The sequence below is a fragment of the Eulemur rufifrons genome, chromosome 9 (genome assembly GCF_041146395.1).
Source record: "Eulemur rufifrons isolate Redbay chromosome 9, OSU_ERuf_1, whole genome shotgun sequence".
Classification (NCBI taxonomy): domain Eukaryota; kingdom Metazoa; phylum Chordata; class Mammalia; order Primates; family Lemuridae; genus Eulemur; species Eulemur rufifrons.
In genome coordinates, this window is record NC_090991.1 from 41471598 (window position 1) to 41490514 (window position 18917).

General features: G+C 36.6%; 1 protein-coding gene across 2 annotated transcripts in view; it reads right to left on the reverse strand.

Annotated features, from left to right (window-relative positions):
• The window catches only part of LOC138391679 (vesicle-fusing ATPase), a 122948-nt gene that overhangs the window by 49614 nt on the left and 54417 nt on the right, over positions 1-18917 (reverse strand). For both annotated transcript variants that reach the window (XM_069481582.1, XM_069481581.1), the window contains 2 exons: positions 10310-10509; positions 220-385 (listed from right to left, as the gene is read on the reverse strand). In XM_069481582.1, coding sequence (XP_069337683.1) covers positions 220-385; positions 10310-10509 — 366 coding nt within the window. The remainder of the gene's footprint in view (positions 1-219; positions 386-10309; positions 10510-18917) is intronic.

Consider the following 18917-nt stretch of genomic DNA (forward strand, 5'->3'; position numbering starts at 1 on the left):
GGTGAGCTGTAAGCTTAAACCTGCAACCGACTAAAACCCATCTTTTATTTTTCCTATTAAGCTCAGGCATTAAAATAGTCAAATTCTTCAATATAACTTGATCCTAATTTGGAAACATTGGCAAAATAGTATAATTACAACCTCCACAGATCTCAATGCAGAACCTATGTGTCTAATGTTTTTGAAAGCATAGTACTTTTTTTAAAAAAGTAAACATACCAATGACTAGGATGTTGTTCAGCTGCTCTACCCCATCGATTTTGGACAGCAACTGGTTGACGACAGTGTCATGAACCCCTGTGCTACCAGCCATGCTCCCTCTCTGTTTGCAGATGGCATCGATTTCATCAAAGATGATGATATGCAAACCACTGTTAGCACCAAGCTATTAAGGGAAGAAGTTATATTAAAGGTCATGATTTGAATGTATTATCAAACAAATCAAAAAAGCAAAACAAAGCTTTCAACAGATTGAGTTTACTTCATTTTGACTAACAAATATAGCAAGTGTAATCATGGTTGTTGCCCATTCAATGGTGTTGGAACTGCAATCTCGGAATTCTGCAATCTGAAAATGCATTCCAGAACCTCATATTTAATAGCCATAAAACAAAAATACACATCACATACTGATATATAATGTGTATATATAGAAAGTGAATTATTTATCCAATAACTATTAATTTATATATATTTGTTATCTCATTATTTGAAAGAACTCATATTTGTCAGATATATTTGTTAAGGCAGTGAGTGCAACTCTCTCCCATTTTCCCTGAGTTTTGGTGAGAAGATTGTCCCAGAAGCAGTAGGTTTAATGTTTGTTTTATCATATTACATAGCTAAAGATTAACTCTACCCACAGATTGCTTGGGAATTGGGCAGACGGGTGAAGAAATTGAACATGATTCATATTCACTTATATCACATGTAAACTGATTACTTCTCCCTAACAATAACGTGAGAACAGAGACACAACTGATAAAACGAACATGGTAAAGGGAGTGCTGCTGTTTCTGCATAGTAATTTCTGTTTTAGCGTATTGGAAATAGAGTCACCATTAAAAGAAATTAATTTATATTTTTTTAACCTCTAACAGATGCAAACACTTTCGAATGCTAATAATTCATTAGGTTAATTTAACAAGGACCTTCTAATAATTTATATTAAAGTAATTAAGTCTATTAGGGACCAAAGAGTAAAGTAAACTCCAGAAATTTTCTTTTTCTTTTTAAACAAAAAATATTAGTGATTAACAAAACAGGTAAAAATGAACATAACCTAAATATGATAACATATGGATAAAAAAATTAAATGATGACCATACTGAGATCAAGTATGGTTAGTATCCATTAAATCTCTGATAAGGATACAATTTTTTAAATAAGAGGCTTATTTGCTTTAACAGAACAAAGAGTTGCAAAATAAAATAGAAATGAAATTTTAAAATAAAGCTAGGATGTCTGACACATCCAACAACTTGGATGAATCTCAAAGAAATTATGCCTAGTGAAGGAAGCCAGTCTCAAAAGGTTATATAACTGTATGACCCCATTTATATGACATTCTCAAAAAGATAAAACTATAAGGATGGAGAACAGATCGTTAGTTGCCAGGGGTTATTGGCAAGGGGAGGGTGACCATAAAGGGACAGCATAAGGGAATTTTTTTGGGGGGTGATGTAAATGTTCTGTATCCTGATTTTGGTGGTAGTTCCATGAATCTATACACGTGTTAAAATCCATAAAAGTGGCCAGGCGTGGTAGCTCACGCCTGTAATCCAAGCACTTTGGGAGGCCAAGATGGGGGGATCTTAAGGCCAGGAGTTCAAGACTGGCCTAGGTAACATAGTGAGGCCTTGTCTCTACCAAAAAAAAAATTCATAAAAGTTACACCAGAAGATAAAAACAACATTTTATTGCATGATAATAATAATTATAAGCAAGAATAATGGAATAATACATTCTATTATTCATATTCAGAGTATTGTTCATTCTTTAATGTAATTCTATATAAGATGATATTACATGTCTATCAAAGTTTCTAAAATTTAACTAGGTTTTTTTTTTTTCCTGAACATTACTTACAAATTGTTTTCCTTCACAAATATTTTAAAACTTCATTTCAACTCTAAAAAAAACCCAACTTCATTTCTCAATACCATCGCATTTACTGAACAGATGTCTAATGATATAAATGATAGCTTTTTTATTAAAAAATTCAATACAAAACTGTTCATCTTTCCATCTATAGAAAAAACTGGGAATGAGGAATTATAACTACAACCTTAGCTTTGCCAAAGCACTTCTGTATAGTAGGATATTAATTCTGGCCATCTTCAGTGTAAAACAAGAATACTTCTGTTTGTGACTGAAAAACTATGATATTTTACATTATTTTTTAAAGATATTTTTAATTCAAGGCTGCCTGCCTGATACAGCATGAAACAAAAAGCTGCTATAATGTATGAATTTTGCTGTCAATGTGCTTTATGTTGCTGCTGGCATCATGACTTCCTTCTCAGTCCCACCTCAAAAATCACCTATGTAGACAGGGACACAGACAATAAGAACACTGTGTTTGATTAAATGATCAGAAGGCAATCTGCCCTAAACATAATTTAGTACAATTCTGACCTTTTTGGAACCTCACTAATCTTGTTACCTGTCATCAGGTCCCTTCCCCCAACCTAGTCTGTATAATAACATCAATTTTTACAGGTGTATTACTTAAATAAAGGCAAGTTCTTATTGCAATAAATTAGGAATCAGGTAAGGAAGATGTCAAGATTAATGTTCATAGATTAATATAGTCGAATCATCAATAAACTCTTTACCAAAGGATTTAAGTTTCCACAATGCAGTCCTCGTCAATTCATTGGTTTCTAGCTCTGTTTCTACCATCTGCAAAGTCTTTCTCCATAGAAACAGAGCTGATGCTGTTGAGCCCCTGGCAACAGCTTTCGAAAGCGGCTGTTCTATATTTAACTAGTCTGACCTATATGCAAGTGTTCATCTCCATCAGCCTGGACTGTCCGGAATTACAGAGGTGATGCTTTCCTTTATTACGTAACACACATATACCCTCCATGAGGTCATCAGCTAAGTATACCAAGCCATTTCTGGATGTAAAGATTGAGAAAAGGCTGGCTATGATTAATATATATCTAGAAATTCTTTGCCAACTCGGTTTATCATTAATAGTATAATTTTTAAACTGCCTGCAAGTTTAAAAACAGCACCGAAGTTACCTGTGTAACCATATGGAAACTATCACAACTGAGATTTTATAAAATGCTTCTTTACATGACATTTTAACTCGTCTATGCCTAGTGCTTAATCGTTGGTATATTATCAGGGTCCATTAGACCCAATTGTCAGGTTTTGAGGTTTTTTTTTTTTTGTTTTTGAGCAGTTCTAAGTATTTATAAAGATTGATATCTCATGACTCTTATTCCTTTTTAAAGGTCTTCCAAAGAACAAAAAGGAAAATGTACTTTTAAAAACAGAATAAAACTAATTCTATTTTGCAATTACCATATGGATCCACTGGATCTTTTTTTGTAAGACACATTATGCTATTTCATCACCCTAGAAATTATGTCATCATTACTCATCAATTATTTCCAACTATGCTAAAAAAGATTAAAATTAATAAGAATACAGAAGAATGATGCAACAGTGAAATAAATATCACAATGACATCATTCTTCAGTTTTCTTATTGTGCTGCCCAAAGTACTGCATCATCTTTCAAGAAGGTATAAAGGAAGTAAAGAGACAACATCTTTGTGGCCTGATTTTAGCTTTTATTGAACACAGTTGAGAATTGTGATAATCGTCTGGCCAGAATGGCAAAGAAAATCAACAGAGGAAGATGTTTTACAATTATTACATGAGTTAGAAGATGAATTCAAAGAGTGAGATAGCAGCACTTGAGACACTAATGAAGATGGTGAAATTGATCATTTAAAGTAAAATCTCAGACTATGTGCCTTCAGATGATGATATTCTCCATATTTCTCAAACTCAAGAATCAATGAGTAAACAATATATTTCTAATCTAGGGACAAAAAGAAAATATGGCATTTCCATCCAGTTACTTATTCAATAGAAAGTCTTCACTGTGCAATATTTTGTGACAAGAAAATAGGCCATCCCATTTTGCTAAAAGGACACGACAGTATTTTTTCATCTTTTATGTCATTTGTGCACCAAAATTTTCTTGATATAGTTTGTACGTAGACAGATGGTGAAGGAAGGTATTATATAGAGAGGTGACTAGAAGAAATAGATGAAGTAGATGTTTAAAAAATTGGATTGAACATTCTAAAAGGTGTCCACAAATCTAAAAATGAAAATGTTTTATAATTATGGAACATATGATGGCCATCCTCTCTTAAACAAAATTATGAGCCAATGATTTCCAAAAAATTCTTAAAGTACTGTAATGTAAGTACAAGAGGAAGAACCAGACGTAATGATAATCTAGAACCCATTAGAGATGTATTTGAAATTTAGAATCAGTATTTACAAGTTCATGCCGGACAACTGATCAACAGTTGCCTGTATTCAGAGGCTCCTGCCCATTTTGGGTAAACAGATTGAGCATCCCTAATCCAAAATCCAAAATCTAAAAGTTTCCAAAATCTGAAAGGTGCACAACACCATGTATTCAGCGTCCTGAAGGGAGTTATTAAACAGTGATCTTTTAATCAAAACATAACATTGTATGTGGCAACTGAAATCCTCTTGTTGTTTGGTGTTGCTATTCTGTAACAGCTTTTACAAGTATTCTGGTGATTCTACTGTGCTGGTTAGTTACCCGAACACATTATTTTTTCATTGTATTAATGGTATGTCATATGTTTTACTTTTAAGTACTTATGTGTGAATAAGTATAAGAAAATGATTACTTATTGGTAGCATGTAAACTCAGAGTTAGAAATGATGGTGATGCCAAACAACCACAGATTGTCCACATGGGGTGGCTGAGATAGTTATACTTTTGCTTTCTGACAGTTCAATGTCCACTATGTTTGCTTCATTAACAAAATTATTAAAAATAGTATATAGAATTACCTTCAGTCTATGTGTATAAGGTATATATGAAACATAAGTGGATTTCATGTTTAGTCTTGGGTCCCATCCCCATGATATCTCATTATGTACAAGCAAATATTGCAAAACTGAAATTTCCAAACACTTCTGGTCCCAAGCATTTTGAGTAGGGGATACTCAAACTGTATATGCCTTCAAAATCAGTAAAAAATGGGATAAAAATTTAGTTTGCTATATTTAAGTTCTTATTTAATATTTTAATAGTTTTTCACCATGCCTTTATTCTTATGTTTGTAAATTATTTGGAAAAAAACTTAAAAATAATTTTTTAAAAGGAGTTTGTTCAACCAAGTTGGTGAATGGTGATGACTATTTTTTTTGGTATACTGAGGGTTAAAAAGATATTTGAAGCAGAAAAAATTGTAGTATTAGGGATAAATTGTAAAATTGAATTGGTTCTGGGACTCCCTGAAGAATTGAAATCAGTTATTGGACTTGCACCAACCCACCAAGACCCACGTCTGCTGGAACCAATGAGGCTGAGATAGTCAGAGTCCTGAACATGAACAAGAACTTAATTCATTGTCTGCTGTAAGGAAGAAAACCAGGTTGTCTAAAATTGAAACAATCGAGCACCCAACAAGCAGAGTTAAAGCATTAAAAGGGTTACTATAAAGGCAATATTTAAAACTTATTTTAGCCCAGGCATGGTGGCTCACACCTGTAATCATAGCACTTTGAGAGGCCGAGGCAGTAGGACTGCTTGAGCCCAGGAGTTGAAGACCAGTCTGGGCAATAGTGAGACCGTCTCCACAAAAAATAAAAATATTAGCCAGGCATGGTGGCACATGCCTGTAGTCCCAGCTATGTGGGAAGCTGAGGCAAGAGGATCACTTGAGCCTAGTAGTTTGAGGTTTCAGTGAGTTATGATGATACCACTGTACTCTAGCCTGGGCAACAGAGCAAGATCCTGTCAGGAAGGAAGGAAGGAAGGGAGGGAGGGAAGCATATGGAAGGATAGATCAGATTTAGTAAAGCTTACTAGATTTAAAAAAAATGAGATGTTATATTAATATTTCTGAATGTTATTTATATTGATCAATATAAATCTATTATTCATTTTAATACCTGTATGATATTCCATTTCTTACTGAGGAATAGTCAAGATGTTTCTTCTTTTCCTTCCATTATAAATAGCACAGCAATCAACATCCTGGTACACATGATTCTGGATAAAAGTGAAAGAGTGTTTCTCAAGGGTAGCTATCTTGAAGTAGAACTCATGGGTCATGGGGTTTGTGCATCTTCACTTTTGTAAGATGTTGTCAAACTAAACTGTAAGATACTACCCACTTGGTATATTCTAATTTATACTCCAACTAGCGATGTATATGAGACTCTGTTTTTCCACAACCTCCCAAACTCCTGGTGTTACCAGACTTTGTAAATTTTGCCAGGTTATGAAGTATTATCTCTTTTATTACATATTTTCCTGAGCATCTTTTCATTTGCATATCTTCAATTGGGTTCTCTCTCTGAGAATTCCCTTTGAAGTTGTTTTAATTGTGGTGTTTGTCTTTTTCTTATTTATTATACAGGACTTATGAGGCTTTACTATCGAGGATGCCTATTATTTGTGGATTATTAATATATACATTGTAAACATCTCTCAGCTCAAGACATTTGCATTTAGTGTAATTTGTCATATAGAATTTTCTTTATATTAATGTAGCCAAATTAACATTTTTTAATGGGTTTACTTTCTATATCTAGCAAAGAAATTCTTCTGTATCCTCACATCATAAAGGTTTTTGCTTATTTGTCTTCTAAAAAAGTTTTCCCCTGTAACTTTTAGGTTGGTTTTTTTTTTTTTTTTTTTTTTTGTAAATCCATTTTACAATTTTTATGATGTGAGATAGGGATTGCATTTTATCTTTTTCCAAATGGATAGCCAATTATCTCAGTCCCATTCATGGAATAGTCAGTCTATTCTTTTCCCTCTGATTTGTATCATTACTTGTCATATAACAAGCTCTCCCTTCCTGTGCTCTAACCTGTTTCCTTACTTGGTCTGATTTTGCAAGAATATAACATTGTTCCAATTACATGGCTTTCCAGTATGTCTTGTTATTTGATAAAATGAATCTTCATTACTGTTCAAAACTTTCATGGCTATTAAAGCCTAAAAAAAATTAGAATCAAGCTGTCAAATACCAAAATATACCTGTTACACTTGATTGGAAGTACATTCAACTACAGATCAATATGGGCATAACTGTCTTTTTATATCATCAGTATTCCTATACATCAATATCTTTTCTTTTCTTTTTTTTTTGAGACAGAGTCTGGGCTAGAGTGCTGTGGCATCAGCCTAGCTCACAGCAACCTCAAACTCCTGGGCTCAAGCCATCCTTCTGCCTCAGCCTCCTGAGTAGCTGGGACTACAGGCATGTGCCACCATGCCTGGCTAATTTTTTCTATATATTTTTTAGTTGTCTGGCTAATTTCTTTCTATTTTTTAGTAGAGATGGGGTCTCGCTCTTGCTCAGGCTGGTATCGAACTTCTGACCTCGAGCAATCCTCCCGTCTCGGCCTCCCAGAGTGCTAGGATTACAGGCGTGAGCCACCGCGCCCAGCCTATACATGAATATCTTATATCTCTTACTATCTCTTTAAAAAAAGGTTTTCAAAAATATTTATAAATTTCTCCTTAAAAGTCTTGTACATTTCTTGTTAGAGTTAGTCCTAGGCACTTTATATTCTGATCGCTGTTGTAAGTGAAAAATTTTTTAAAGTTACGTTTTTAGTGTCATCACATTTTCTTTGAATCTTGTTATTTCTTTTTTGCCTTCTAAAGTATTTGAGTTTTCTTTGTTTCTTTCCCAGCTCTTCCCCATGCTTTGGAAAAGTTTGAGAGTTTTATACAATTTTTACATGCACATTTTACTTAAAGTTTCATGTCAGTTGATATTACTATCTTCTTCCCAAATAATACAAGGATCTTACATGGATTTAATCTACTTCCCAAATGTTTTGGTTCATATCTTAGTTCTATCCTTTAAAAAAAAAAAAAACTCATATTAATCATTATTATTGGTGTTTCATACAGTGAATTCTTATTAAAATTTATCTTTTGTGAACTTTTTAATTGCAAAATATGTCACACACAGACAAAAGTTCATAAAATGTGAATATATTCCTTAATGAATTGTCACAAAATGAACATCCATGAAACCATAACAAGAAACAGAATGTTGCCAGCACCCTGAGGGCACCTCCTCTCAACCCTTCCCAAGCACTCCTCCCCAACCTTTCCCCATAGGTAACTACAATCTGATTTTTATGGCAATTATTTTTTTCCTTAAACACTATATTTTAGTTGAGCTTTATATAAATACATACAGTATGTACTCTTTTTTTTTTTTTAAAGACAATGTCTTGCTGTCACCTAGGCTCAAGTGTTCCTTCCGCCTAAAGCCTCCCAAGTATTAAATACCCAGGATTACAGGTGCAAGCCACATCTAGAATTCATTTATTCATTCATTTTTGAGACAGGGTCTCACTCTGCTGCCCAGGCTGGAGTGCAGTGGTGTAATCATAGCTTATTGCAGCCTGAAACTTCTGGGCTTAAGCAATCCTCCTGCCTCAACCTCCCAAGTTGCTGGGACTACAGGCATGAGCCACCACTCCCAAACTGTATTCTTTTTTTTAATCTTGTTTCTTTTGCTTAACATTTATGAGATTCACAACTATTTATTTTCATTATTGTCTAATAGTCCATCGTATAGTTACAGTTATATGATACTTCATCCATTTACTGGATATAAAATTCTAAGTTGACAATTATTTTCTTTCAGCCCCTTAAAAATGGCATTCAACAGACCTCTTGTTTCCACCATTTCTGTTGAGAAGAGAGCTGCTAGCTAATTGTTGCTAAAGGAAATCTTTCTTTGTTCTCTGGTCATTTTTAAGATTTTTCTCTTGTTTTTGATTTTCAGCAGTTTAACAATGATGTCTACAAATGTGGATTTTGGTATTTCTCCTTTGGTTCATATCATTTCTGCAATTTATGGACTAATGTTCTTCATCAGTTCATAAAAGTTCTAAACCATTTTCTCTTCGAATATCTCTTTTGCCCCATCCTCTTTCTCTTGCCTTTCTGGAACTTTAAATATATGCATCAGACCTTCTCATGGTATTTTTTCTCTGCCTTACTCTTTCTCAATTCCTTTCATCCTTGGTCTCTGGTTATTTTCATCTTACATCTTTCAGTTTACTAATTCTCTCTTCAGATGTGTCTAATCTGAAACACATTCACTTGAGTTTATTTCCCTTACTGATTTTCTCATTTCCAGAATTTCCATTTGTTTATTGTTTTTACAGTTTCCAGTGTTCTGCCAAAATTCTCAGTCTTGTCTTTTATCTCCTTGAACGTGATAAGTTAGTTATTTCAAAAGTCTCTATATGAGAATTCCAATATCTGGAGGCTCTGTTTCTACCATCTTTTGTTTCTTTTTCTGTATAATTTCTGTCTTTGCGGAGCCAGCTGCTTTTGAGTATAAGCCAGACATTGATTTGAAACTGTAGAAATAATTTGTGACCTTACACGATATTGCCATCCTCCAGGAAGGATTTACACTTCTGCCAGAGGCCTAGGGGCACTAGCAATTTAGGATCCCCCAAACTAATTTTAGACACTGACATGATGTGTGACCCCTGTGAGAGTATGGCTACTCCTGGTTAACCCTTGCTCTTATGGTATAGCCCTTCAGGGTCCTGACTCAAAATGACGTATGCTCGTCAGGAATCCCTCTTTGGGAGCCATGGGCTCTGATCTCTGTCCCCTTTACTCCCACTAGCCTGTCAAAAGGGTTGCTTAGCTTTTCAGCAGCTCCCTCCAAAACTGGCTTTTCCAAAGGATAAGTGAATTCACATCTCTGGAAGTAATGTGGAATAAAAGTGTAGTCTGAAAATATATTCATGATCTGTTTTTGTAAAACTTTTGGCTTATACAATCCTCTACCCTTGTGTTATGAACATGTGGGTAATGACATCTCCTCACATCATATACATCCCCCACAATCCCAAGTACACTGCCATATATAAACTAGCTACTAAATAAATTTTACCTGCAAGTTATTTCAAAATATAGGTCAAAGTATAAACAAGTTTGCCTCCATAACTCTGGGTCTCACTCATCATATAAGTGATAACAAACTTTTACTAAATTATATTTATATTCACATTACCCTCCTCTGCTCCTCTTCAGCATCAGCAAAGAGTTTGCGAATATTAGCTTCTGATTCTCCCACATATTTGTTAAGGATTTCTGGCCCATTGACCACCTTGGGCTCTCTTGCGTTCAACATCTTGCCAATCTGTCGAGCCAAGAGAGTCTTACCACAACCTGGGGGTCCATATAACAGGATGCCTTTAACATGTTTACAACCTGAAAAGGAGAAGAAAAACAGTCTTATGTCAACTAAGTAAAATGCAAGTAAGACTCTAAAGGAAAGTTTTCTTTCTTCTTCATACGCACTTTAGAAAAAACAGTGATGCCATGAAACCATTTACATATATTAATATCCACATGCCATGAACATGAATAAACAACTGAAAATCCAGAAACAGTTTCTGTAACAGTATTAATGTCTGAGGGGAAAAAGCTGCTGGTTAAAGGTCTTTGAAAAAGTACATTCGAGCTATCATTTAAAACAAACACTTTTAGCTCTCAAAATGTCTAATTAAGAAATATTACTTATTTTCATTATCCTTTACTTTAGGGTCAGAGGAAAAAAAAATTGTTTTCAGGCAAATCTAACCCAAAACAAAGCTATTATAATACAGTAGGCTGTAGAAACTATATGTTAGTCATAGAATAACAGGTCTATGTGTCAATATGAGCACTTGAGAAAAGGGCAAATGTGTCTGAGTTAGATGGGTATGAAGGAAATACAAAGGATCCCGATCGATGTCACAGACTTTGTGGATACAGCTGAATGTCTTACCCCATGTGACTAGTATCAAGTGAGGTGCGTGCTTCTTTAGAGTATCCCCCACGAAGAAGTTGTTTCAAGAGTAGTATCCAATTTTTTCTAGGCAAGCATAGCTAAATGCCTTAAAGGTACCATTAACAATCCAAACTAGCAAACTGATGATCTAGACTCCTCAGGATTTCTTTAGCCAACTCTATATAAGCCCTTACTCCATTTCTTAAGATGAAGATGACCTGAGGTTTCTGTTTCCTCACGTTAGGGACCCTCCTTTTTCTCTCACTTTTCTAGCAGTTTCCCAGTTAAGACACATGGCTCCTTTCTGATGAGTTTTTTCTTTATACTATACCCAAAAAAGCACTATGAAATAATGGATGATTACATTTCAGTATTATACTCATAACTATGGATGAAAAAGAAAACTTCTGAAAACGCAGTATTAATAGTTATGTTTCCATGGAAAATGCTTTGTCCTTATTTAAAATGAAAGCATTAAAAAGTATATCTTCCTCTGGGAGGCCGAGGTGGGAGGATTGCTTGAGCTCAGGAGTCCAAGACCAGCTTGAACAAGAGCGAGACCTCATCCATCTCTACTAAAAATAGAAAAATTAGCTGGGCACAGTGACGTGTGCCTGTAGTCCCAGCTGCTCAGGAGGCTGAGGCAGGAGAATAGCCTGAGTCCAGGAGTTTGAGGGTGCAGTGAGCTATGATGACACCACTGCCCTCTAACTGAGGTGACAGAGTGAGATTCTGTCTCAAAAAAAAAAAAAGAAGTATATCTTTAAGAAAAAAGTATAATACATTTGATAACTCACATAAAATAAATCACAAGATACGAACAACTCTACTAGAAACTTTAGATTCTGAGGAGGAAGACCCTTTGGGTTGCCAGTATGGACCTTACTTCCTTTTATCTTTATCCATTCCTTTATGGATAAAAGGAAGTAAGCCTTGAAGGCTTAGAGTCTTAACCCTTCTCATCACAGACTAAATCCCTGCCCCAAGAACCACGGCCAAATAAAATGCCTTTGGCCCTTGACCCATCCTTCAAGCATGGGTGGCAGGGAGAAAGTAGGATAAGCCTTGAGCTTCTCCTAGAGGCTAAAACCCCCAAGCACGGCCAGCATCTAAGTCCCAGGGACACACTGGATGAGGACTTTGAAATCTGGCTCCTCACCTTACCCTCCATACCTACTGTTACCACCATGATTTGAAACTATTCACATGTATAAACTATAGCAGAGGCAGGTGGTGGTGGCGGTGGTGGTGAAACAGGCCAGGAGAGAAGAACCAGAAAGGAGAAAATGAAGATTTGCCAAATGCCTACAAAGTATCAGGCCTTATCCCCATTTCCAGTTTCTTGACTTCCTTACTTTCTCCAAGTTTATCAATTTCCCCTTAACCACACTTCCTTCTGTAGGAAGCCATACTTTCTTTGAAGGACTCTTAACTCCCTGGCCTTTTTATACTTCTGTTATAACCATCCATGTGCCCTCACCACAATATGGCTTTATTGCACCTGTGCATTGGCCACAGAGCACAGCCGGAGAAAATGACACCACTGTGCTCACTGATAGCCCCACAATTGCATGCTATCCAATTTCAGGCCTACTCTCACTGCTTTCTCAATACTGCATGTCACCCTTCACTTGTCTTTGTTAGCTCAGCTCTAATTCTCCTTCTTCATTATCCAGATCTTCACCGTTCTTCTCTTCTCGAGAGCTATCCCATGCTATGAATTCTTAGAGATGACCTAGATTCCTACTTCACATATTTAAAAACAAACACAAAAAACTATCAGGTATGAACTCCCTTCAGCTCTCTGCTTCTCTATCTGTAAACTGATCAGCAGACGTATTCTTTCTCAACCCTAACCCCATTTCTCAAAGTAGGAGTTTTCCTTCCTTATCTCCAAGGTTTACACTGCAACTATTTGTTTACATACCTTATTAGACTATGAACTATCCAAGGGCAAGTTGTCTCATTAAGCCTGAATCAAAAACACCCAGCATAATGCCTTGCACATAGTACATTAAGCAATACATTATGGATTTCTTTCTTACAAAACTCAAAGAACATAAGGGAGAGAAGACCATTTTTAAAAATTATTTGAAGCTCAATTTATGGAACAACACTTACTTTCATAGCTGAACTAATTTAAATACCAAAAAAACACATTTGCAATGACTGAGACTTTGCAAATTTAGCAAAACAAACTAAATAATTTATAAACACTAGAATCTTAACTTTGTAACTCTGGTTTTATACAAGGAAAATATTCAATTTAATGTATTTTGAATTAAATTTACTCAGTTGTTATAAAATAAACAATTTACAAAATACTATATTACCATGAAGGTTAAGAGAAAAAGAGATAAAATGCATATCCATGGAGCTTACTATATATAATATAGATTTCTGAAATGATAGGATATATATTCAATATAACATCAATAGGAATGTCATCATAGGCCGGGCGCGGTGGCTCCTAGCACTCTGGGAGCCCAAGGCGGGTGGATCATTTGAGCTCAGGAGTTTGAGACCAGCCTGATTAAGAGCGAGACCTCATCTCTACTAAAAATAGAAAGAAATTAGCTGGACAACTAAAAATATATAGAAAAAAATTAGCCGGGCATGGTGGCGCATGCCTGTAGTCCCAGCTACTCGGGAGGCTGAGGCAGAAGGATTGCTTGAGCCCAGGAGTTTGAGGTTGCTGTGAGCTAGGCTGATGCCATGGCACTCTCGCCTGGGCAACAGAGTGAGACTCTGTCTCAAAGAAAAAAAAAAAAAATAGGAATGTCATAGAAGCTCTAGTCTGCATTAGAACTATAATTCTTTAAGGATCTCAAATAATCCCATCAAAAAAATACATTGACATGTAAGACTTTCAAAATCCACATCTACAAAGGAAGTTAGTTACTTGACTAAGCAGTGGAAATGGGACTTTGTTATTACTACTGTTATTATAGCCTATTCTGACTTATTAAATAAGCATTGGTCTCTAATTTTAAATGAGTCATAAAAACTCCTTATAACTAATTCCATTCAACAAAAGTGTATTAAGCTCCTGTTTAGACTAGGTGCTAAGGTAGATGCTAGGGATACAAACATGAAAAAGACAGTCCCTACCTGTACGGCATTCCTGGCTTAGGAGGAAAGACAAATAAAAATAGGTTATCTATAATATTATATGATATCATCAGAGATATGTATGAAATGTTTTTGGGATCTTGCCAAGAGAGACTGATTCTGCCAATGTGATGGCAGAAAATTAAGGGACAGACACCGGAGAAGGGGTAACAATCACTCTAGGCCTGGAAGGATGAGTAGGAGGTTCATGGTTGGGCAATGGAGAACAAATGGCACCCCAGAGAGAGAGACCAGCATAACCAAAGGCATAGGAGTATGGACATAGATGCTGTTCTCTCAAAACAGCCAGTAGTAACCTTTTGTGGCCAGAGCCTTGGAGGTGAGGAGAGGGCAGTGCCTGGAGATAAGGCTGGCAGGTTCCTAACTGGCAGGCCTTGAACCATGCCCATGAGTTTTAATCTTGTTTCACAGGTGATTAATCACAGAAAGTACACAGGCAGATATGTGTTGAAAAGCTAACTCTTGTGGTAGCATGGAGGAAGAACTAGAGAACAAAGAGGCAGAGTGTGGAAGGCTAGATGGAAGAATGTTCTTAACCTTTTTCTAGGGACGACTCACTAGCTGACTCTGGATTTTTTGCCAGCTAAGCTTTCATACCCCTCAAGTCCTCTGGAAGCACATGAACAAATGGGCCTAGAGGCTTCCGAGGGTCACCTGCCTACCCCTGCTGATGCTCCAGCTTTCTCCTGAGCTTCTCTCGGACATTAAAGCCTAGATCTGATATCAGGGAGCCTTTGATCTCTGGCTGCTAGACTGCTGAGCTGTACTGACTGCTGGTACTTTTTTTTCTTAATGTTTTACATGCCCCCTCACTACTCACAGATTAGCACCCTGGTTTAGTGAACTAAATAGCAAAGGGCAGGTATGGAAGAAGGAGAAAGCAGTGGAACCGATTTAAAATGTCATATTCTCTCATTCTATTTCTCACTTTCTTTCCCACAGCATAGTCTAACGGATCTCCCCAGAAAAAATGCACATGTACAAAAAAATCTGTATATAGGAGCTGAGGTGGGAGGATCACTTGAGGCCAGGAGTTTGAGGCCAGCCTGGGGCAACATAGCAAGACCTTGTCTCTAAAAAGAGTCTAGAAAAAATTAGCCATGGTGGCACACACACCTATAGTCCCAGCTACTCAGGAGGCTGAGGTGGGAGGATCGCTTGAGCTCAGAAGTTTGAGGTTGCTGTGAGCTAGGCTGATGCCATGGCACTCTAGCCTGGGCAACAGAGTGAGACCCTGTCTCAAAAAAAAAAATAAAATAATAATATTAGCTTCTTTTTATCATCTTGCTTTAGATGAGTGATAAAATGGAACCAGACTCCCAACTAGTATGTGGGAATTAGATCACGGTTAGGTGACCCTAAAGCTTGAAAATAAATGACTATTTTACGTACCAAATTCCTTCTGAAACTGACAGTTGTGATCATCTGGCCCCTTAAAACTTTATCTAACACTATTGTCACTTGAACTTAGCAAATTATAGTACCCATTCCATTAATGAACCTCAAGCTCCAAATTAACATAGCAGTAAATGGGTTAGACCACAGCAGTTTCACAAAAATTTTACTAGGCTTCAATAAGTCAGATTTTTCTGTAGCGAGCCTCCCTTCCAGCTGACCACTATCAATCTTGTCAGCTTCTCTTATGCCTCAGACAGAGTCAATTCATATCAATTTCTCAAGCTTTCCAAGCTCATTTAGAGTCAACATGTAAACCCATCTAGGCTACCATGATTATCAGTTCCACATGTACACATCCCTCTATCTTTTCCCTCCCCCGTTAAAGTGTATTTCTTTTCCTAAGTTCCCCTTTACCTTTCTAACTGCAACCATTTTCATTGTCCCTAAATGCCAGATATTAAAAAGCTGCCGCTGCCCTTTCTTAGGAAGCTCATATCCTGCTCTGTTTGTACTCATCTAGAATGACCTGGTTCTACTGAAAGAAACTGGGGCTATTTCTGGGCGTGTCCCCCAAAAGTGTACTTGCAGTGCTAGATCACTGAGTCCATTCTTTGCCTCTTAGTTTGAGGTAGATTAGTGTTACCTGTATATTCTTTCTCACCTTTATTCTAGCTACCACTCTTAGTTAAATTTGTAGTCCTCCAACAACATACAAAATTTGGATACTATTTGAGCCACAGCTGTTAATAACTAGTGATTATAATCATACAAATTTTTGTGGGGAGAACTTTAAAAAGCTTTAAGGTGTATAGTACAAACAGCTTAAAGTAATTTCTGATCTAAAAGTTTAAATAGAATAGGACCTTATCCACTAAGATAGGCATACCCAACCCCACTGATTAAAACTGATACATGAAAATATTTATCAGATATCTAATATACTAATTTCTTTCTTAAAATAACTCAATAAAAAATATAGTCTTACCTCTACAAAACAAGCAATAAACAGCAGTGTTTATTATTTACAACTTTTAAAACATTACCCAAAAAAGTGACAAATCTGTCTTTGCCAAGTTCTTCTATATTACAAAGTAGTAAAATTTCTTTGTTTTCTCAAATGTTACCAGGGGCAAGCTGCATTGAGGAAAAATTGTCAGTCTACTTTTAGGTATTCAAAATGGGAAAAAAATATGGCAAATAAGGCCAGGCGTGGTGGCTTACACCTGTAATCCTTGCACTTGGGGAGGCCAAGGGGGAAACATTGCTTGAGGCCAGGAGTTTGAGACCAGCCTGACTAAGAGCAAAACCCTATCTCTACAAAAAAAAAAAAAAAAAGAAAGAAAAATTAGCCAGGCATGGTGGCAGGTGCCTATAGTCCCAGCTACTTGGGAGGCTGAGGCAGAAGACCACTTGAGCCCAGGAGTTTGAGGCTGCACTCTAGCCCAAGTAACAGAGCAGGCTCAAAATAAAACAAAACAGCAACAAAAACCACTATGGTAAACACTAATTTTACATAAGAGAAAGCAGAATGATAAAAAATTAGAAGTCGTCTCTGTCAAATTAACATCAAGACAGGAGTATTTAATTCATTTTGTGGGCAACATGATCTATAAAGAGAGAAAGAAGAATGAAGTGGGTTTCAAACAATGACTGGTGTTTAAAGGGGAATCCCAAGTGGCTTCCAGCTCAAATGCAGACAGAATAGCCATGCTCGCCAAAGAGACAGGCTATCAAAAGACTGGTGGCAAGTCAGGACTTATTCATAAGTCTTGCAAGTTTCTCTATGCAGTGTGCACACCAGATTTGAATGCTTAATTTTAAATAGTGTATTCACTTGTAGAAAATACAATCACAAATTAATATCAATTTGATCTTTTGATTTAAAGTTTTCATAATTTCAACGTCTCTTCTGGTTCTTTTAAAAATTGTTAATTGGAACTATAGTCATGAGTATTTTCTTAGTTCTACTTGACTTACCATTTTAGAAGTACAATGTGATTATTTAGTCTAAAAAACTGTCTTGTCTTTCCCTGCGAAGCAATAAAGACTTGGAGCATAACTTCCACAAACTCATAATATAGGAGGGCCTTTTGTTTGTTTGTTTCAAAAATCTGTCAGTCATATGCACTGATAATCAGTATTAAAAAAAAAAAAAGAAAAAAAGTCTGTCAATCAGCATCTAAAATAGGTTGTCATCTACATTTGCTTATCTGTGCACTTATCAAATCTTTAAGAAAAGGAAATATTTAAGATTAAGACTACTCCTCCTGACCCCATTTGGACAGTCAAGTCGTTGATCATCCATTTTCTGGGCATCATTTTGTCTAGTAGAGACTTGCTGCTGCCCCACCAACTTCCAAATGCCAAGAGTACTCTGAGTTCTGTGATGATAAAGTGGAAAAGGCCTATGCCCTGAGCACCAAGCAGCTGTGCAAGATGTCTGCCACCTGACTGGTCTATATCCAAATTAGTCAACTTAGATTTAACAGATCTTCTCATTAGATAGCCTAGAACTAAAGATGGGATGTGTGGAGCAACTCTCCAAACTAATCTTTGCTGACACCCCCACCCTTTTACACTCACTCATAGGGTGTTGCCTGGTGTTTCATGAATTCTTGATGACAAAGATCATGTTTCTTCTATAGCAGGTCCTGCCTTGTTGCCAACTGGCAGCATGAATCCTTACTGGTTTCGGAATTTTACAGTTTTTCCTTTCTTCTTTTTTTCCCTCTGTCCGTTAGCTTTAAACCCCTTTTACTTGATGTTCTATAGGACCTCTGCTTCACCCTGGCAAATATCTTCTCAAGCAGACAGCTTCTTCCTTCTTTTCCTATTTTCCTATACGTGGCCTTTTTGTTTTTAAATTTGAGACAGAGCGGGTCTGCATGCAGGGTCTGCCAAGGCTGGATCATGCAGTGTCATGATCATATCTCACTATAGCCTCGAACTCCTGGGCTTAAGTGATCCTCCCGCCTCAGTCGCCTAAGTAGCTAGGATTACAGGCATGCACCACCAGTCGCACTCAGCTAATTTTTTTTTTCTTTTTTTTTTTTCTTGAGATGGGCTCTTGCTATTTTGTCCAGGCTGGTCTTGAAGCAATCCTCCTGCCTCAGCCTCACACTTTGCTAGGATTACAGGCATGAGCCACCACACCCTGGATCTTCTACTCACTCTAACAGTTCATATTCTTCTGTCCCTAGAAATCATCTCTTTAATTAATACCACCTGACTGTCATCACATCTTTGGGCTCAATCCTTCAACACTTAAAGTAGCAGCTGTTAAACTTTAATGTGCACCAGTGTCCAGTGGAGCTTA